The sequence below is a fragment of the Lampetra fluviatilis genome, chromosome 21, assembly GCF_964198595.1.
Source record: "Lampetra fluviatilis chromosome 21, kcLamFluv1.1, whole genome shotgun sequence".
Classification (NCBI taxonomy): domain Eukaryota; kingdom Metazoa; phylum Chordata; class Hyperoartia; order Petromyzontiformes; family Petromyzontidae; genus Lampetra; species Lampetra fluviatilis.
This window is the reverse complement of record NC_136295.1, coordinates 13,929,198-13,951,494: the sequence shown is the minus strand read 5'-3', so window position 1 is coordinate 13,951,494 and position 22,297 is coordinate 13,929,198. Positions and strand designations below refer to the sequence as shown.

General features: G+C 46.5%; 1 protein-coding gene across 3 annotated transcripts in view; it reads right to left on the bottom strand.

The window, feature by feature from the left end:
• Positions 1 to 1,493: 1,493 nt before the first annotated feature.
• Positions 1,494 to 22,297, bottom strand: part of LOC144938291 (partitioning defective 3 homolog) — an 87,658-nt gene continuing 66,854 nt past the window's right edge. For 2 of the 3 annotated variants that reach the window (XM_078866179.1, XM_078866181.1), the window contains 13 exons: positions 20,844 to 21,014; positions 20,235 to 20,373; positions 19,545 to 19,650; positions 19,199 to 19,335; positions 17,340 to 17,384; positions 15,274 to 15,534; positions 13,788 to 14,007; positions 13,008 to 13,127; positions 11,929 to 12,216; positions 11,289 to 11,498; positions 9,108 to 9,210; positions 6,620 to 6,747; positions 1,494 to 5,432 (listed from right to left, as the gene is read on the bottom strand). In XM_078866179.1, the coding sequence (XP_078722305.1) occupies positions 4,838 to 5,432; positions 6,620 to 6,747; positions 9,108 to 9,210; positions 11,289 to 11,498; positions 11,929 to 12,216; positions 13,008 to 13,127; positions 13,788 to 14,007; positions 15,274 to 15,534; positions 17,340 to 17,384; positions 19,199 to 19,335; positions 19,545 to 19,650; positions 20,235 to 20,373; positions 20,844 to 21,014 (2,523 nt within the window). In that variant the 3' untranslated portion in view covers positions 1,494 to 4,837. The remainder of the gene's footprint in view (positions 5,433 to 6,619; positions 6,748 to 9,107; positions 9,211 to 11,288; positions 11,499 to 11,928; positions 12,217 to 13,007; positions 13,128 to 13,787; positions 14,008 to 15,273; positions 15,535 to 17,339; positions 17,385 to 19,198; positions 19,336 to 19,544; positions 19,651 to 20,234; positions 20,374 to 20,843; positions 21,015 to 22,297) is intronic. The other variant, XM_078866180.1, reaches the window with a different exon arrangement.

The window sequence follows — 22,297 nt, the reverse complement described above, 5'->3', positions numbered from 1 at the left end:
GAGATTGCAAAATGCTGCTCAGTAACCTGAATGAAGTTCTACCAGAAACTCCTTTGGATCTTCTTGGTTTTATTGTGTTTTATGGAGACGACATATTTCCGAATTTCACTGCAATAGCAGTTTCAATTGCAAGCTGTGAGCGGTCGTTCAGCAAATTGAAACTTATTTTGTCGCATTTGCGTGCTTCAATGGGACAAGATCGTCTCAGCGATCTTGCTCTTCTTAGCGTTGAAAGAGAAACATTGTAAAAAACTGATTTTGATTACGTGATTGACCAGTTTGCGACAGTGAAATCAAGAAAAATTAATCTTTTGTAGACTATGTCAACGAGTCTACGACAGTGACTGAGTGAGCCATGTAATATAATTTATATAAATTTGCTTCTTTAAATACAATGTTTCATTAAAATTTAAATTGTTATTCCTTATTCGATGTAATAGGAAAATGTGATAAAACGGGGGGGGGGGGGGGGCGCCAATTTTATAGTTCGTCCCTGGGCGCAAAATATCCTAGCTACGCCTCTGTTACGTGCAGCCCGCTTACTGGGCGTAGTACCACCAGCCCTTTCGGGGCTTGGGTGAGCGCTGGCCAGCGCGGAGGCACCGCGAGCAGTGTGCGGTGCCGGTGAGGGAGCGAGGGGGAGCTTCAGCCAGCCAGGGTTACGTTGGGGCATGATACGCTGGTTGACCTGCCGACACGTGACCGAATCATATTGAAGGGGGGGGACCGGTGGACGGGGGCCACTGGGCGGTCACGTGGTCTAAAAGATCTCTCAGGCAGCCTTTGGGAAAGAGCTCGCGAGATCTGGAAGGTGGGCGGGGCGAAGGGCGGAACCAGCCCCAACCCAGGGGGATATAACCGGGGCCCCATGAGAGGCTCGGGGTTCTTCGTGTTGCTGGTGAAGAAGATCCACGTCGGGTAAAAGAAGCCTCTAGCCACGCGGTCCAGGACCCATCAGCTCGTGGTCCGGGCCGGGATAGCGAACCGGTGTCTAGTTCTGATGTAGCATGGCTTGATGAGCATTCAACACCCAAGTGTAGGTTGTGTTATGTTTATTTATTGGATAAATAGTGTTGCTCCCAAGGTAACGTCTACGACTCAGTTGGACTCACTACACAAGCATAAAGAAGGGAGGGCATGACTGTGGTCGAGAAGCCCCGTAGCTTAGTATGGAACGATAGGCCATGTAGCTCCACACAGCTTTACGCGGCCTCTCGACTGACTCGGAGTGAGACCTCTGCTGCCATAAAGGAACTAGTCCTAACACCATGATGGTGGTAGGGCTGTTGTGATGGTGGGGTGTTGTGCTGCTGGAAATGGAAGGTGGTGATGATTATTATGGAGAATGTGGTGGTAGTGGTGGATGTTTGGGGTCGTTATGGAGTTCTCGTACCTGGGGGTGGTCGAGTGGGGTCTACGGGATCTGGATCGACTTGGTATGCGCGGTCTCACCCACGCTAATTATGGAGCAGATATTAGACTGACAAGCGAGGTTGCATACTGTAAGTACTTTTTATTTAATGTTTTTGTTACAAAGGTATAAACGAAATGTTATGAATCTACATATTGTCAGTTACACGTTTATGAGAATAGGCTGCCATATGCCTATCGATTCACGCTAATTAACAACTGAAGCCAAGGTATGATGTTAAACTACGCCATCATTAGACGGCTGTAAAAGCGTTCTTCACTGAAAGGTTACAAGCCTACAACTTGCGTACAACTTACACACACAACTGAATAAAACATACCTGGGTAATAATTGGGAATACAAGTGATCACGTGTCTATGGATATAACTTTGGTCCTCATATGATCCCTGCTGTGCGTGGCTGTACGGATCTGTGCCCGCGGGGCTCAGCATGCGCGGTTATCACGAAATGTTATGAATCTACATATTGTCAGTTACACGTTCATAAGAATCGTCTGCCATGTGCCTATCGATGCATGCACGGTTCTCACCGCATACCACGATCAGACCCATCCGTGGCATCTTGGAGAATACAAGATACATAATCAGACAAACTCGCCTCCCTCACACATCTGTCCCTCCAAGCAAATAAAAGTATTTTTACACATTCCATTAGCAATAACTTTGGGAGTACATAATTTCAGCAGCATTGGTTCAGTTTAACACGTAGGCTTTCGCGACCAATATCATCAATTAGAGTTTTTGTTGGGTTAGATCGCGTAAATATGTCGTTAAACACGTCACCACCCGACACAGCCAACTAGTAAGGGTTGTCACGTAAACAGAACGTGGCCAATTCGTCACTAGTACAGCACACCGGTGTGTTGGAGAGCCAAGCCACAACATTTACAATCTGAGTGCGACGTTTCGCCAGTAATTACAACTAGCTTCATCAGGCGACAGCCAGATTTGTGAAGTCCACCTGTTTCGTACCTCATATAGAGGCGTAGATGTGGTGACCACGCTTCTGCGCTCTTGCGCAAAGTGGGGGGGGGGAGGGATTACTGAGTCAACCTTACATTATGCATGTGCATCATGCGAGCCCTTTGGTCTTGTCCTTACTGTCTATTGTGCGTACTAAAATAGCCGTACCAACGGTAATCCCTATTGAAGTACGCTGCCCTTTGTAGGCATGCATTTAAATAATGTATTATTTGATGATTCGCTTCCACGCAGCACTAAGGCGGTAGCTATCCGAACGGTTAAAATAATTTTATTTTCTTGGTTCTTTCGGTAAAGTCACGTAGAAGGGAAGTAATAAAATAATAAAAATAAAACATAATAAAACATTATTTTTATTATTTTTTTATTATTTTATTACTTCCCTTCTACGTGACTTTACCGAAAGAACCAAGATGAATCCCTGCAGTCACGAAAGCTTTAAATCGAAATATAATTTTATTTCTTTCAATTTCGATAGATTATCTAATTAGTCTTGGCCAGTAGTAGCCGGTTTTGCACAGAACTTCAACATTATCAAAATTAATTGAGTGTCTTTGTTGGCACGCGTGTTCTGCTACTGCTGACAGTTGTATTTGGGAGAATTTTAAATTTCTCTAATGTTCTTTTAGTTTCGTGCTGATCATTCGTCCTGTTTGCCTAACAACATTTCCCACATGTGCAGTTAATCCTGTACACACCTTCTGTTGATAGCTTCGGTATGACATCTTTTGTACTAGAAATAAAATCTGTATTTTGCGGGAGTAACTGATAAACTAGCCAGATATTTGGAAAAACAACACATCCCAGTCAGATTTGGCACGGTACATAAAATACAGAAATTATTTTATGTAATTACTGGCGAAACGTCGTACTCAGATTGTAAATGTTGTGGCTTGGTTCTCCAACACACCGCTGTGCTGTACTAGTGACGAATTGGCATGTTCTCTTTTCGTGACAACCCTTACTAGTTGGCTGTGTCGGGTGGTGGTGGGTTTTAACGACACATTTATATATTTACGCGATCTGACCCAAAAAACCTTTATTATGGAGCATTGGTTCAACACAAACTGTGGAACGGCTTTGACATTCAGCGTCTCATCAGCAATCAGCATTGCTTGAATCAATACTCATCATCTTGATTTGAAGCTTTCGTGACTGCAGGAATCCATACTCTTTGGTTCTTTCGGTAAAGCCACGTAGGTAGAAAATCAAATAAAGTCATCACCTGATGACGGACGCTTGTGTTGCGCCCGAAACGTCGTGATTTATTTTATTTTATACCTACGTGACTTTACCGAAAGAACCATTGAGTATGGAATACTGATGTCAGATGTACAAAGACAAAAACCTTCTCTAAAATGAGACACGGCCACAAGGCCACGTAGCTGATAGGATGTGAATAATTATACTCAAGAGTGAATAATCACGTTATATATTTTTTGTGGAGGCGGATTGTATGCTTATTTTTTTATTTCAGCATAGAGTGACCCTGGGAAGTCATCGAGCGCTCGTATCCTGAACGAGCAAGGGCGTCGTGAGGGCAGAGCTGACCACCCCCGTTACAAAGCAGCTGGTGACGTCTTTCACTGCCTTTTAACAACCACCCTTGCCAGGCCCTCCCACACTTGCCAGCCAACACAATTGTGATTTTATGCTCATGACACGAGGCAATGATGCTCATCTCAAGTTTACAGCACCGAGACAGTGGGGGAATTCCAGATTCCAGTGGTGGGTGCGAGTCTCTCCATAGGACAACCACTGTTGACCTTCCCATGAAGTGGTACTAATTTGATCAACCCCGGAGGGAGGATGGGCTGCTTGAGCCCCCAACAAGGATTTTAACTTGCGACCTTCCGAATGCGAGCCGCTCGCTATGCTACTGAGCTGCCACCTGATCAGCTAAATTTCTGACACCGTTTGTGTTGCTTTCAAAACAAATGATGGGACATGGCCTTACGTGTGCACTATCTCACATGTCGAGACGCACGTGGTTTCGTACCTCATTGGCAACCAGTGCAGCACAGCAATGGAAGTGATGAGAGGAGGCAACAATCCAAAACCAAAAAATTGACGGAGGGGGTCCATTAAACAAGATTACGTCAAACTACTAGAAAGTCATTACACAGCAGCAGCAGCACCCTACAAACAGCTGCCAGGGCCCACGACCGTACAATAGAAACATGTAAAAACTGTATTGCTCCCAAGGTGAAACAGAGCTCACGCGATTGGCTTGAGTGCACTACACATCACCACCTTTTCCACTGTAGACCAAACCGGGACGTAATTTTCAATCAGCCGAAGTTTATCAGAACTGCAAAGTATATTGTGACAGAGTTACACATACTACCTCCAGATCTGCAACCCAAACATGGTTGCCAATATCCAGACTGTTCTGGTCAACCCAGACAGGTGGCAACCCTAACTGCTAGACCGCTGCTGTCTGGCCCCATTGAAAGTCCTTGGGCTTCAACATGTGACGGGCCTTGGGGGGCTGAAAGCCAAACCTAGCCAGGTCCTGCTGCTGGCCTGCGTGGGTGGCCTGCGTGGCCGGTGGGGACTGCTGATGCTGCTGGTGGTAGTGGTGGTGCCCCCCTCCAGCACCCGCCGAATGGAAGCGGGGAATACGCGTGAGTTGCGCAGGAGAATTCTGGAGTTCCACCGAACGGCCCCCGACCGTGGGTCCCGTCCGGCCAGGGCGCCCTGTGTCCCGCTGCGAAGAGGTGGTGGCACGGCGCTGTAGAGAGCCCGTGGAGAGGATTGCGAGTCGAGGAAACCCCAACACGCCCATCCCTGCGGGCTGCGGGACGCCTCCCGCGGGCCGCTCCGCGTGGCGCGGAGGCTGCTCCGCCTGCTGCTGCTGCTGCTTCGCATGTCGGGAGCGGCTGGAAGGAGCTTCAGAGTTGAGCGATGCAGAGGGCGGTGGCTGCGTGCGTGATGCTTTGCCTGGGTCTCCTCGAGACGGTGAAGTCACTTTCTCTGCTCGGGCATCTTCTGCTGGGCGTGATGCTCGCTTGGTTTGCCTGAATTACAAACACTCACAGTTGATCTTACAAACAGGTGGGTTTTTTAAATGCATGAATTCAAAAATTTCACCTGGACAATCCCTAGAGATGCAACATCCAATGTGCGTGGGTATCCAGGGTGGCGATTGACTGGTGCCATATTCACTGTGTAAATACATGCTGCAAAAGTTAGAGATTGAAAGGTGTACGGGTCATTACACGTTTGCTGCGCGTGTTTCAATCGACACCCTGAGAGGCTCCAACTCCACGATTATCCAAGTGAAATACTCAAATGCAATGTCAAAAAATTATTGCCGTTTACCGGTAACTGCATGATTTTTTTTTGCAAATAATGGTTACCAGTTTGCTGCATGCACCAACGAAGGGAGCTGCAGCAAAACAATGGATGTGCAATCCAGACGTCGTCGATTACCAATTTGATTTATAAAAGTGAATTAAATCCCTCTCGCCTCTGTCCACCTAGCAGTATTAATGTGGTGGTGTAAAGGTGGCGTGTAGTAGGGTAAAGTGTGGGTATGCCTACCCCGGCAACCCAGATTCAATTCCTGCTCACGGTCAACACCCTTGACGATTATCTGAACTGGTCCTGGGCCTCTCCTAGGTCGGCTCAGCCTTAAATGAGTACCTGGTGTGTAAACATTACCACTAAGAAGACAAAGGCGGCCGGGTATGGTGCTGGCCACCAACCCCCTCGTGTGCTGTGCTGGCCTTCATAGGTGCTGGCTACAACCACTTGCTCCTCCAGTCTTTTAAGGTTATACGTGGGGTCTTTGTCTTTGGTCCTTTCACCACCAGTGGCCTGAACAAGCAATTGCAGGGCTGCACCTTTGCTTTTTAACTGACAAGTGAGAAACGAAGGCAAATGTACCATGCAGAAGTGTAATACGAGATAATCAGTGTATTTATTACTAAAATTATCCTGAAATTAATTAGGTTCGTGAATTCAGAATGGGTAAATGATTCTTATAAGTTTGCAGATCTTCATTTAACAACCCTACACCGCACCTTCACAAACCACCGGTGTTCACAGGCTATACCCGTGCTTGCAAGACCATGGTAAAGTGCACACAGCAGTGCGTCTGGAGTGTGCTAATTGTCCGCAGAACACGGCACAGCCCGGGCTGTGCCGAGAGGGCTTGGAAGAGCTGCGGCAAATCCAGCAGGCAGTTGCACGGGGGCCTCACCTGGTGGGGGAGGAGACGCGTCTCTGAGGACGAGGCAGGAGGTCTCTCATGTCTGGGAAGCGGCTCCGGCGCTGGGCATCCAGCGGCACCGAACTGCGGCCGCCCCGCACCTCTGAGCCAGATTGCGACTGGCGGATGGAGCCCCCCGTGGCCACGCGAGCCGCAGGCGGCAAAGGAGACCACCCCCGAGGCCAAGGACACAGCAGCAAGCATGCATTCACCACGCAACTACAGCGCCGCTCGTTTTATACAAACCCACAGCACCCTGTGCATTGATCCTTCTCGTGCCTCTAAATAAGCAGACAATACGCCTCCACATATATGTCACCACATAAAAAATAAAATGTCTTTTTACATATCCCATTAGCCACACGGCCTCAATTGCAAGAGTGATCTGCAAATGTTTGGGTGTAGCAGCCTCTATATATGAGAGGCAAATGGATATAAGATGTAGTTCTGTGATATCATCTTCCAAAAGCTGTTCTCACATGCACTGATGTAATCCTTTCTGCAAGAGCTCCAAGTGGAAATTGTCATCTCGGTGTTACATCGATTGGAACAATTGTGATGTAACTTGGAAAAAAGACAATACAAAAATACAAATATATTACAAAAACAGCATTTCTACATTTGCAACTAAAACAACATCCGGTGATGTGTGCCCATCGAAACACAGGATGACTTGTAAAATTGTACAAAATAAATCAGCAGACAATACGTAACATCCACATGTAAAAAAATATATTAATTCTTCTACACATCTCATCAGCCATATGACCTTCTGGCAGTGCATAATTTCATCAACAATGGTTCACTGTTGTAAGCAAAACCCCAGAACAGTTTCAACTTTCAGTGAGATATAGGTCCCAGGTTTGTGTTATGGTATAATAGTACAGCATATTGGAGCAGTAGCCACCACTGGTAAATCTGCACCGAACACATCGCGAGGGCAAAGATAATCCAAAATGAATGCGCATCCTGAGAAAGGTTTGTAGAACTCGAACCCGTCGATACTGGAGGCAACGTTCAGCAGCCAAGACGACAAGTGTGTGCATGCGGTCGTGTTGGAGCCAAGAGTTCGTGCACTCTGAACGGAGAGCGGATTAGTGGGAAAGCCATGCAATTGTGCCAACTGCGCAGTTTATTAGCAGACTCAACAGCCACAAAATGGGTTGGAAATTTGAATTGCATTCCAATAAATGAAAGCGATTGTGGGTAATTCAAATTCAGCACACGAAGTGATGAGTTTAGCAAGGTATACTTTATTTAACGGCACACATGCGTTAGAATGTGCAACGGTTATCGACATGCGTGATATGTTACAGCCTTAAATGAAAAATACTCTTGTGTGTAAATACACTTCATGTTATCGTCTCCTGCTTCCCACACTGTGAACCATGTACACAGATTATTCAACTAAACATTCTCATAAACGGATAAAACTTTTATACATGACATGATTGAAGCTGTGGGTTCAATTGTAGTTATATTCCCCCTGTGATGGCGGTCTGTAGAAAATGGTTAGATTTATGCATAGCCACTGCATTGTGTTAATATTTAGAGAAAATATTGCGTAAAACATCAGCACTCAATATAAATATCAATGCGGCTTACAAACTGCAATTCAATATAGGTAGCCTCATGGCAAATCAGACTGAGGGGTTGGTGACCCCAAAAGGCACATTGGCTAAAAGTACATCGGACAAAATAAAAGTCACATCGTAAACCCAACATCCCACGTTAAACATGCCGAGCCATATACAATCAACCGCCCATAGCATAATTACCACCTATTTTGTTTCGATATACAAGATAATTGTTTTTTTTTACATAAACTAAATATGAATAAGGGATAATACAACGTACATGCAAGCTGTTTATATTAATCGAAACTAAAAGGCATGTGCTTTATATACTCCATGTGACTCATCAATATGAAACTTTACAATCTCCCATCACAAAGGACTTGTGCACACTGTGGCTAAAGGTGCAGCTATTTTATCTGCAACACATGCAGCCACTCGAGGCATAGGTGCACTGCTCTGCCTCATTCATGAGAAGGTAGGAGGAGTGTGTGTTCGTTGTGAGGGAAGCCATGCAGCGATTAGTGGTGGAGCAGACGGCCAAGAGCCATCTCAGGAGTCGCCAAAAGGGTAAAGCGCGACAGCTGCCAGGTAGGCATGCCCTACCCCGTCTCAGCCTTACCCACGGTGACCTCAAGGGCTCAAGCAAAAGCGTTGTGCTTGCCAAGCAAGGCAGCGTCTGTGTTTTCACAGAGACACAGATTTGTCGTTATTTGGGCAGATTGCATAATGTGGCGGTGGGCTGCCACAGTGAGCAACACTCACCGAGTTCAATGTGCTTTTCAATGGTTAATTTTAGACACTCCATTCTCTTCCAGCTTTCCACGTTCCATCTTAATTGCCTTCGCCTCTCCTATATTCCCACCCATAGCAGTGCCACTGCATGCCACTCAGTTGACACTCACCCGAGAGTGCTCTGCACCAGAAGGTGCCCTTTTGTCATCAGACCCATCACGAGCTGTCGATCCCCCTTCTCTCTGTACCCACTGGTAGCCATGTGTGGCTCTGCTGTGAAAACACCACAAACAATTTTACTTTCATTAAGTTCCCTGGATGCACGGCTAAAATGAGAATATAATTTTCATTCTCATTAGTCCGGCAGGATGGCGCAGTGGTAACACTGGTGCCTCACAGCAAAAAGGGTCTGGGTTCGATAGCTAAAATATAATGAAACTGGTATTGGCCAAACATCCCAATGCTGTGAAAGCTTGGCAGGACCCTCCTGAAAGAGGTCCTTGAGACTGAAGCTTCTCGGGAAAACAAGTGAAATCATACATTAAAAAAAATATTGCGGTGATTTTTGGATTGTTTGGTGAAATGTCACTTTGTGCAATAATCGAAATTGACTAAAAAAATCTGTGAGTGCAGTGCCACAGGCAGGCAGTGCCAACCCGGGCATGCGACAATATTCTCTGGTCCTCATCCAAACCCAACCGCACACCTCCCACAGCCAGAGAAATCGCACCGCGAGCATTTCACTTGTACTCAACGTCAAGTCAAAGTGATGCCTTGCTAAAATCAGCATTGAGGCAGTGCTCACCCCCTGTTAATAATGCTAAGCCAGTGGGGGGGATTCGACATTCCTATGGTGGAGGCAAGTCCTTCCATAGGACAACCACTGGTGACCTTCCCACAAAGTACTACCTATTTTATCAACCCCGGAGGGACGATGGGCCACTTCAACCCCCAGGAAGGGTTTAAACTCGCGACCTTCCAATTGCGAGCCGCTTGCTCTCGCGCTGAGCCATCCGGCGGGTTTCGATTGTCAAATTGCCAGGGAAATAGTTTAGACAAACAGCAGAAATGTAAAATGTTGTTTTCCCAAGGATTGTGAGCTGTCTCCCTATCATGCTGTCAACCATTTTACAGACAGCGCTAGTAGCACACATCAGTCAGATGCCCACAGCAGATTATGTACACAAAAACACTTTGTGATTTTATTGTATAGCAATGATTTGTTTACCCAGGAAAGCCACACTGACACCGAAGCATCTTTTTCAGGAAGTTTCTGATACATGGGGATGTTTGGCCAACACAGCAATGAGAAGAAACAGGAGAACCAGGAGGAAAATCATGGAAAACAGGGGGAGAGAATACCAACTCCACACAGAAAGGCGTCCGATTCAGGAATAGAATGTGTCCTTGCTGTAAGGCACACGTGTTACCACTGCACCACCCTGATTCCCTGGCAGTGATGTGTTGGAAACATGATAAGAGTTGCACTTGACGTGATCACCACCTCCACCGCTGCACACAGTAGCCCAAGACCAGATCTCAACTTTGATTAGACTTACGCGCAGCCTTGGGTAAAGATGAAGCCCACATCAACTCGACAACCTCCCACATCTAACAGGCACTTTCCCGAGAACAACTTCACGGGTGCAACCATTTCCAATGCGATGTCAATTGCCTTGAAACGTCCAGTTACATGAGCAACGTCACAGCGCATTCATCACTCTCACAGCAAGGGCTGGCTTCTCACTAGGAGCTCATTAAACCATTCATGTCTATAACATGTGACAGTCTTTAAAATAAAACAGAATAAGTGAAGCTCCCCTTGCCGTCGCGACACGCTTGATGTCAAAGAAATATCACATCAACAATAGAGCAGCAATTTTGATCGTAAAGAACCTGTAACAATGTTCACAAGGCTACGTTATTGTCTTTCTGGTATCAACCTCAATAACCAATCTGAAAATCATCTGCTATCCAAATTGTGAGGGGACGTAACATTAGCTTCGCCTGCGTGAACAAGGTAATGTGGCTCTTGGGTTGCCATCTGTCTGGGAACTTGAGTTCGCATTCAGATGGCAGAAATTGATTTGTACCAAGATCTGGTATAGGTATTGTGTTGAACTTGATAGCAGTGCATTGCACAGTGTTCAGAGGCCTAGGCTTGACTGCAAAACATGTCCAGGTTTGGTCTGCAGAAAAGGTGGCAACCCTAGCCGGCTCTAAAAACCAAATCACCGTGTAAATTTCACGAGGTTGCCAACTGTGCGAGCCATTCCTCAACGCTTCCTGCCCCAGCGAACAGTGAGCGCCATTGCCGCTCGCTTCAATAAAAGGTGTGGCGCTATCACTACCTGTCGGGCTGAGGCCTGGGCAGGCTGCTGGTTTTGGCCACCCTGGCATAGATGTCTCTCGCGGGGTCGCCGTCTTGCCCGTCCTCCCCGCGGTGGTAGCGTGGGCCCCCACCACTGGCCTGGGGGTGCCTGGGCACCCCGTCCCGCGTCCGGCCGTATATCGGGTTGCATTCCTCGTAGTAGGAGTTCACACGACCCCCTGCCTGCATTCTGGCAGAGAAACAAAAACCCCACCACGAAAATCTCGGTCAAACTCACCATTACAGGTGAAGATTACATACATTACAGGGCTCTTATATTTTCACCGTTGAAATGCATTGGAGAAGTGAAACTGAAAATGACACTTTTAACAACTGCTGACATATGAATGCGATAATCTCCCTGAATCCATTTTCATGTTTATATATAAAATAATTTCTTAGCCAACTTTTGTTATAAGACAAGTTTGTTATTTCATGTTGATTTATGTTCAGGCACTGTTTTAAATGTCACCTGGAACATGGTTTTTTAGCTCGGATTCATATTTGCTCCATCATTGTGAATATTTTTGCTTTTGTCATTTCAGGTCACTTTTGCAAACGAGACTCATCCTCGTCCCTTGAGTTGTCACCGGGTCAAACAAAAGAAACTCAACACTGACCTTTCTGACTGGGGGACAGGCTTCGGCAGGCTACCCGCCTTGTTCACTTTGGCGTACATGGCTCGGATCTCGTCCTCGCTGGCGTAGGCCTTGGTGTTGTTCTTCACGTAAGGTGGTTTGTGCAAAGCAGGCGGTGACGTGGAGGGGCCCAGGCTGGCGTAGGCCGGGTTGTGCTCCTCGTAGTAGCCGGACGTCCCGCGGGACTGAGCGGCGAGCTGCTCGCGCTCCTGCTGCAGCTTCAGCTCGCGAGCCTGCCGCTCGCGAATCTCCCTGTGCTTTGTCTGGATCCTGCGCTCGCCCACGCCGGATCAATGGTGCACGCATCACGTAGATGTCAGGAGCGTTCACTCACACAAGGACCCAGATATAACAGAGAAGTTCCTCCCCTATAAACACCTGGCAGTTCAACAGCACTAGTTCAAGTGAGCCTGACTGGTGACACTGAATGTCAATACCGGTCCAGAGGTGGCTTGTACTGAACCCATGCTCTGAAATTATGCACTCTCAGAAGGCCGTGTGACTGATGGAATGTGTAAGGGAGGCGAATAGGCTGTTATTTATTTTGTTACACACACCAAGGCTAAGTTCAAGGGTTTTCTGATACAAGCTGCACTTCATGCTTGTGGAAAAGGCACCTAGAAATAACGTTAATGCTGGGTGCAGGGCCCAAAGGCCTAAAACAACAAGCAGCCAGCATCAAACAGCACTATTATAGTTGTAATGGGTAAGAGTCAACAGGTTTCGTGAATAGAGCACGGTTATTATAGCTTGGCAAAAGACACGATGGAATTGCACAGTGGAGCAGTGCAGGTGAAGAAACAAAGAAAAGCACAACTTTGTTGAAGACACACTCCCCTTTTCATATCTTTGATCAAGATGGACAAAACTTCCTGGGGGAGTTGTGATTAGGATCGTACCTACTATTGCATTTCATTGTTTGTTGTTTCTCAAACTCAAGACACATGCCATTTGATTACTTCAGAAAGTGATTCGACAACTTCTCTTAAAGCGCGACGGGGCGTGTTGGCGGCGCACACGCACGTACACTCACACACACACGTACACTCACACACACACACCTCTCTTGCTCGTCCCTCATCTTCTCCTTCTCCTCCTCTGTGGCCGCCTTGTTATCCACCACCTTCTGCTTGTCCCCACTCTTCTGCTCACTCCTGTCTTCTTTCTTCACTTTTCCAAACCTAGGCAAGTGCACGTCTTTAGGAAGACATCTCCAACCTCTTTATCTTTTGACCAGATCCACTTAAACAAACAATACTCAAAAGAATCGAATTCACCACGAAGAGAATTTCACCAGCTTTGTGCATGCGCATATAATGTGACTTGACTGGAATCATAAATTTGCTTTGTCTGTAATCATCAATTTATTACAATGCACTCAACATTTATAACAATGTACCTGTTTTTGAACATGGAATGAACTACATTCAGCCATTAACCTGATAACTTAAAAATATCACTGTATAGATCACAGAGCTTGATCTTAAGCAGCTCAAAATGAAGTTGCTGCATTTGAGCACAGGTGTTTAAGTTGGACACAGGGAATTGCTTGGCAAGACAAGATAAGTAATGCAGAAGTCCAGAAGAGAACACAGCAAATGAGGGTGTCAGATATGATTCGGCAAGCTGGGTGAGGGCCGATTGCCAAGACAGGCTTTGGAGTGGTCTCCACAAGTATAGCAACCAAAGGGAAGTCTGAAGAGCAGATAGTGGGAGACCGTGGAGAGCAGACCTCGGAGGTTGTGTGTCTCCTTGACAGCAGCTGCAGGATCTGGCGGAGGGTAGAAAGTGTTGGTGAGGTGCAGTGGCATTGCCAGCTCTGGTCATGATCTTGATCTTACCTGAACACCATGCCAAGGCTCTTGAGCTTCTTGGCTTTCTTATCTTTCTTGCACTCCCTGTCGCCAGCTGCGCCAGACTCCAGAGTTGCGTCTTTGCTCCTGGGAGAGCTGCGCTTGGTCTTGGCGCTACCGCTTGGGACAGGAAGACCGGTGGGGGCCCCAGAGACGCCATCTCCCAGGCCCTTGGCTGCCTCCTCCGGGTCCTCCTCCTCTTCCTCCACTGAGAATTTGCAGGAAGTTACCATTCCTCCCAATGTACTCCGAACCACAGGCAGTCAGTTACTGATCATCAACATGTTTACTTCGGAGTGTGCCAGATTATAGAAACCAAGTGTCACCTCTACATACAATACAATAATGAACAACTTGGCCAAATAAATAATAAAATATGGCAGTGTAGCTGTGCTGTATGCTTGCTAATGAGGCAGACTGTAAGGATTTGACTTTTTGAAATCCAACCTTGGCTCAAACTTTCTGAAGGGTAGGATGAACGTGTCACAGAGAACATATGAGACACATACTGTGATGTGTGTACGCTAGTACCACGGTCCACATTTCATAAATGTACACATCGTCTACAGTTACTGAAAGTCAATGAGGAAACCCGAGTACTTGCCAGGACACACACAGAAAAGAACTACAGTGTAAAGTTTGATAACTTCACTTGCAATTGTATTATGGATTATATTGTTGTCTATCTATGGGACCTTTATGCCAGTATAAAACTGATGAAAAGAAGAATAGGCTTTAACATTTCTGGCAGCCCAAGCTATGAATGCACAGCTTGGGCTGCTGTAAATGTTCGCCCCTTGGTGTTCTCTGGTCGAACACTGGTGGGACAAGACAATAAAGAAGGCTGTCTTTGGTGTAGGCCAATCGGTTTCAAAGACAATGCATATATTATTAGAGCAACTTTGTTTGCATATTTTACCACAAGCATGTGTGGTTAATGCAGAGTTGATGTCTTGCAATAGGTGTCTATTTGGTATTTTAATATAATCTTGTCTGTTCACACACTGTGGTGACAATCACTCCAAATCCATTTCTTATATTTCTGTAACTTAATTTTACTTGGAAGTTTCTAAATGTACATTTTTCTAGTCAACTTTCATTTCAGAAAAAATACTTAAATTTCATATTGATTTAAGTTTATGCAGCATTTTCGAGTTTCTGTAATGCGGTTGTTCTTGATTTCATATCTATTTGCTCCATTGCTGTACAAGTGTCTACGTTCTTGTGTCTGTCATTTTGGTGACCCAGGTCATTGTTGCAAATGGACCATGCTGGTCTCTTGAGTTCTCGCCGGCTTAATAAACACAATAAACAGTTTCTCCTGTCACTCGGGTGCGACATGTTGTACGGTTACTTACAACGTTAATGAAACACATGTAGGAAAATCGTTACAATAGTTCAAGGAATTTGGTATGAACATAACAATAAACTGGGCGCCCTATTTAGAGTTGTCGAATATTTTCTGCCAAAGTACCAGTGTCCATTGCATCCTCCTCCTCCTCGTCATCCTCATCATCGTCATCGTCGCTGCCATCCTGGGGCGTGTCATACGACTTGTCGATGGCCGCACGGAAGCTCGCGTTGCAGCCACGGCCGCGGATGAGACGGGGGGGGCGCGGCCGGTGGAAGAGGAACTCAGCGCGGCCACCCTCCGCGGCCACAGCTGTCTGCAGACTCTCCAGCGAGCTGCTCATCTTGAGGCCCAAGGCAGGCCCAACGGACCCGTCTGAGGAACCTGTAGAGCCCACGGGCGCACGAAGACACGGCAGTAGTGGCAACTTGAGGCTTGGCTTGGTCGCATCCGTGAACCGTGCACACCGGCATGCATAACGTGGCTCTTATACTGTGGATAAAGACAAGTTTCTAGTGTATTTTGTTTAACCAGGTGTAAAGTCAAAAGAAAAGGACAGGAGTCTCCTTTGCAAGAGTGATCTGGGTCAACAAAATTTCAAAAGCACAGCAAAGAAATTATGTAATAGAAATCAGAGCAAAAATAACCGAATAAAATTCGGAGCAAAAACAGCCAAATAAAAATTAGAGAAAAAATAAGCCAATGTAAATCAGCACAAACACATTTTATAGAAGAAATTGAAAACAGTGCACAAATATGAGCCAATATAAATATATTTCCTGTAATGCAAGTTGGCAAGGTCAAATTAATTTTAAAAGCCATTCACAGCAAAATAATGTTATAGAAAAATAAACATGGATTTAACATGATTTGGCCTAAAAAAAACTGTGACTCAGCAGCTTTTGCTGGGACTGCAACCCACATCAAGTGAAGTAAAGTGAACCACACTTATAATTTCAACAACTTTCACAGAACGACCTGGAGAGCAGAAGACCATCGAGATGCTCCACTTCTTCCCCTTGAGCAGATACGGGCACTGCCATTGCGATTCTTCTGCCGAGTGACCAGTTGCTGAACCCTCGCTGGGATTTTACAGGAAAATGTTTTTTTTATGGAGACCTACAAAACCCGAGGATTCCTTCACGCTTCGCCACACCCCGACGAACATCCCCTGCAAAGAGCCCTAATGCACTAAATAAATGAGCGTGTCTGTCAGCAGCAGCGCACATACAGGATAAGCATGCTACTACAGAGATGTTTACAAGCTTTAACTCAGACTTTTTCACGAACACCCCTCCTCGCTGACACTGGCCTATTGTATTGGTACTGTGAAGAGGTCGAGGTAAATGTGCGGCGGCACTGGAATTTCTTGATTATGCCACCGATGCCAGAAGGGCCTCCGCTCGAGCAAACTTTTGAGGGTATTTGGTCTACTCTTCCACGTTGACCAGGCATATTTGAAGAAGTGGGTGTACCCACAATTTACCCCACCACAGACGATCTGCAGATCAACTGACTGGGGTGGACCCATTGACACTGCTGGGTGGGCAACAGTGAGGGGCGGATTTGAGAAACTGACTCCATTGTTTTAACCGCTGTGCTGAGAAGCAATCGGACTGGCCACCTGACCAATACACCATGAACAATCTTGTAAGAAATAATTTTTTAAGGCCAAAGCATTCTTGGTAAGAGTCTGTATTCCACCGCAGATGCGCATGCCTCTCGTTTGGTCGTGTGGCGAGATCTCCGCTACAGCAAACTGCATTTGTGTGTAGGCTCACAGTGCCTGAAGGCTTAAGAGCAGGCGAGATAATAACTGGAGGAGAATGCTTTCCACAATAATCCATAGAGTACTCATCATGCCGAAGTAAAAAATATTGCTACAAAATGAAAAGAAAGAAAAAAATAGACAATACATGTCACTCACGAAAAAACCCACCATGTAAAGATAGACACGAAATCACAAGCTTGAAGAATGCAGGGAGCCCACTCTAAGCATGGGGTGTGTGTTATCCATTCATACGTACATACATGCACTGACGGATGCAAAGCAACGAGTGGCAAATTCAATCAGAATCACCACGAATCGCACGCCGCTAAGCCCACACTTCAGCACTATCCGGGTGAATGGGCAGGCAATCAGCAAGGGCTTGCGGCATCTACAAGTAAACTACCAGCCATTGCCTCACCTTTGCGTGTTTCAGCAGACGCATGCACGCTACCTTCGTCTGCGACTGCGGGGGTAGGGGGCGAGCAGGTGGGTTAGTCGAGTAAGTGGAGCCATTCTGCACAAACATCTGCATATCGCTCCGACGATTTCAAGTGAGGGGTCATCATTACATTGGCTTTAGGAAAGAGAACAAAATCATAACATGTCCACAATGAACAAGCAGACAATCCACCTCCTTCACGTATCTGTCCCTCCACAAGAAATAAACACGTATGTCGTATGCATCCAGTGAACCGCACGGCATTCTGGGAGTGCATAATTGTAAAAAATACTTTACATTCTTATATGGAGGGACCGATATGGGAAGGAGGCAAATTGTCTGCTCATTTATTTTGTGAGTTACATTCTCCACAATGACGATTATGGTTAGTTTGTGTTATGTATTCAACAGTTCAACTGTACACGATTTATTACTGGGCATGTAATCTTTAAAACATGTTAAATATCCAAGTTTACTGATAGAGAAACGTTTAGTAATTTTCACCGCATTTCAGTTACTACAAAGAAGAATTTCTCTGTTCAGATTCAGTGCCCACGTTTGACAAAAGGGAAATATTCTTACAGTTTCAAGACACATGCTGTGTATGTTCATTAGAATCACAGCAGTAGCACGAGTACGAAAACCACGGCTAGCATTATATAGAGCCAACTAGACATGCAAATATAGTGTTACATACACTAATCATGCAAGGAAAAGTACAACAAGCTCTATTAATGTGTTCACGATGTCCGCTGTTTGGATCATAAACTAAAGGCCCTAAGCCGTTTTGAGTTAGGATTCACAAAGACAGTTTAATAAACCAGTGATACAGAAAATAAGAAGAGCGGAGTAGTCCACGTAACATTGAGACAACCTCCTTCAAGGTACAGTAGTATCTTTTAATATTGTAAGATGAGTTTTCACTCACTCTTAAAGAGAGAGATAATGATTCAGAAGCGAGGGAAACCAGTCAAGTGGGACAGCAGTCAGACCTGGTGCCAATAATTGGCCAAGCTCTGTAGTCCTATAATGGCATGTTTGGTCAACACCAAATTTCAGCAAATACGAAAAGGGGTCACTTAAATTCAAGCTCGCTTCATGGTGCGACAATCAATTTTGGCCGCTGTTATCTGGGTGTGTTCATGAGCCGCGACATGCCTTGCACCCAGTGCAAGGCTTGCAGTGACGTGACACAAATGCATGCTGGGTGGTTACGAGTGTTTTCAGTTTAGGGCCAACAAGAGTGCAATCCTCTCCGATACGACATCGCCCCAGGGGGCAGAGTCGACAGATCACTTCAACCCAGAAGTGACAATTGTGGCAGCTTGGGATGACTCTGATGACAGCGTTTTAGAGAGCGGGCCCTGCTGGCACTGTGGCTGCTAGGAGATGGCTTGGTGTGGCAGCACTTTATACTTGTTCATTTACAAGCTCATATCATAGCTGAAAGTGCACTATAAAAACAGTCATTCCAAGAGGCAATTACACCAGATTAAAAACAAAAATAGTCTGTCTGCCCTCATCTCTGCTTGTTGCTCTGCTAACACCAATAAAATGCATGCACTCTGCAGAAAGGAATGTAGCATTGCCCAATTCGACATCATTACCTGCACAAAACCCTGCGCTTCAACCTAGAATGGAAAGACAGTCCTGTATCACACTGACTTGGAATATGTTGTATTACTTATTTTCCAGATATTTGTGTATACGGGACAAGGTATTGGCACATTAAACTACATAAATGAATGCCAACACTGAACCCAGAATAGGTAGATGGGCATGCCCACACTATACTGTGGGCTGTCCAGAATTGTGCAGTTAAACGCCCAAACACTCACTCATGTCCATGCTCTTGGACTTGCGTGCCTTGAGCACCTCCAGGTGGCTGGGGTCTCCATACTGCACGGTGCGTTTCTCCGATACGCTCTGTCGGCCAAATCCCTCCCGCTGAAAGGCCAGCGCTGGGTCCAGTTGCCTGCGGAGACAGCTCCTTCATTAAATACAACAACAAAAAACACTTTAATTTGAACGATCACGCAATCACCAAGCAGGGAAACTTCTCAGTGACTAATTAACTCACGTTTTCTCTCAGACCAAGTCCACCTATGTTCAGGCTGAACCTGCAATGTGTGCGAGCGTGCAGACTAACAGCACCTAGCATTGTACACACTTGTGCCATCTCACCCCTGCGTGCTGCTGGTGCCCGGCTCCCAGGGGTCGCTCCGGGCCTGTGGTGCCTTCCTCTCCTGGCCACCCAAGTCATCCCGTTCAGTTGTGCCTTGCCAGGCCCCTGTCACCCGTCAAGAAAAGAGCAATTCATCTGGTGCCCAGGATTAATTTGGTTAAGACAACTCCATAGTCGGGCAGCTGCCGTGGTGTAATGGTTAGTACACTGGACTGGCAATCCATAGGTCACCAGTTCGGACCCATCCCCTGGCGTGGCAGTTGAAACTGATAAAGATTTCTTAAATCCACCCTACTACCTTTTTGTCCACCCAGCACCATGAATGGGTATAGCACAGAAAATGGGCAGGCTGGAGTGTGGGTACACTAACACATCCGGTAAGCATGAAAGAGTTTACAAAATACCCTCTAGAGGGGCTCTCGAGAGCTCACTCTAGTGAAGGCCCTTTTGCCAGTAGTGGTGTGAGCCAGCAAATGCGTGGCTGCACCTTTACCTTCACCTCTGATTGTATTGTGCATGGTTCACTCCAAGTGAATTACTCGTTTTATTGCAAACTGTCCCTTGTCACGTGGGAGGCAGCCAAAGCAGAGCTGTACTTCTGGCTGTGGGCGCTGTCTGCTGGAGCACAGAGGAGTCAGCTGTGCCTACTGCGCTTGTGCCTGCTGTGCATGTGCCCGCTGTGCTTGGACCTGTGCTCGCCGGCTTAGCAGACTTGTCGACGGGCCCCTGGTCAGGAGCCGCCACGGGGCTCTGCGTGGCCGACACTCGGCGCTCGTTAACCTCCGCCGTGTTCCCCGCTGACCCAGGCGCGTGTGACTCCGCCTCCGTCTACAGGGCCACACGAGAGGCAATGCGTAATGAGATGAGTCTAAGCCGTGGAGAGCGGTGCCTTGTGGAATATCTATGCATGCATGTTTGAGCTAATCAGAGGTGCGGAGGAAAGGACAACAAACGTAACACAAAAAGCAGTTCTAAATAAATGAGTTTTCAATCGAGATGATTTTAAAGTGCTTCACTCCAGTGGCTTCCTAATATTGGAAGAGCGTTCCAGACGGCTGCAGAAGCGCATCTGAAAGTGCGCGATGCATTGACCGTCTTTGTTCGATGCCTAGCCAAAGCTGCCACGAGGATGACCATAATGGATCTAAAACAAGTTGTGATTGTCCAATGTGTTCACGAGTGAAGTTCACGGAAACAGTAATCATGAGAATAGCAATAGCAGGATGAAAATCCGAGGTTGTTGTTATATTTTTCCTTTGATCTCCATGCCCGCATCTCCTGCAGGAGCCCCCGCTCACCGGTCCTGGCTTGCCGAGCGAGCGCGCCACCACGAGCTGGATGAGCGAGGGGTCGCCGGCATCGCGGGACATGGCGCACCTCAGAGACTCCATGGCCTCCAGGTTGGACCGACCGAGCAGCGACTCGCGGTTCACGGCGATCAGCTGATCGTCCACACGCAGGCGCCCATCCTAAATGACAGCCACACACACAAGTCAGTGCCAACGCCTGCGCCACAACTGTCTTATAAAGCAGCACATTTTTCTGGTGGAATCTGGAGCCTAATTAGTATGCCATAAAAAGCAATGTGTTGTACCAACAACAGCATATACTCATTTACCTAAGAAAGCCACGCTGAGTCTGAAGACTGTTATTCAGGCGGATCCTGCTACATTGGAATATTTGGCCAACACCAATGACAGTGTGGTGGATTATTAACTGTAGGAGGTAACTCCGATTAGCACGGTTAGCTACATACGGTGCAAAAGTTAAAAATATATACAAAATGGAGGACCCAGAGGAAACCCGTGCACTGAAAAGTCCCCGAGTCAGGAATCGAACCCCGGTTCTTCACACTCTGAGGCACGAGAGTTATTACTGCACCACCATGCTGCCTTTGTCTATTTACAGACAACCTAAATGTATACTCTTAGTTCTTTCGGTAAAGTCACGTAGGTAAAAAATGAAATTAAAATTAATAAAAATAAAACAATAAAAATCACGACGTTTCGGAGGCAACACAAGCTTCCGTCTTCAGGTGAAACCGTCACAGCAAAATATCTGTACCTTATATAGTGGTTAAGGGGGGAGGAGCCAGGAAGGGCAGCGGGGGAGGAGGAGTTGTGAAGTGGTCAATTACTGCTTTTGTTATACTGCTAGGTGGGTAAATGAATTAGATACGATTAAGCCGCTCTTTGTTATGCTGTTTGTGCGCAAGTCACTGTGGGATGAATGGACTCGTGGTCAGGGACGTGTTGCGCAAGTAACTGTGGATGTACATAATAGAAAAGGAGCGGAAATGCCCATGTTTATACCAGTGTTGGCTGACAATAAAGAGTACTGTTAAACGTTATGTGGATGACACTTTCGTCATTTGGCCACATGGCCTCCCAGCATTGAACCACTTCGTGGACCACATCAATTCCAGACATCCATCCATCAGATTTACCATGGAAGTGGAGAAAGATGGCAAACTACCATTCTCAGATATTCTGTTTGAGAGGAGACCTGACGGATCCTTGGGACATTCTGTTTACAGGAAAGCCACCCACACAGATTCCTACTTGAAACTGGATTCTCACCACCACCCATCTCAAAAGAATTCTCTCATCAAAACGCTATACCACAGAGCTCATGGCATTTCTGACCAACACCACCTGGCCAGTGAATTGAGACATGTACATCAGGCCCTCAGGGTGAACGGATACTCTGAACGCACCATCCGCCAAGCTGTTTCTCCCAAGCTGTTTCTCCC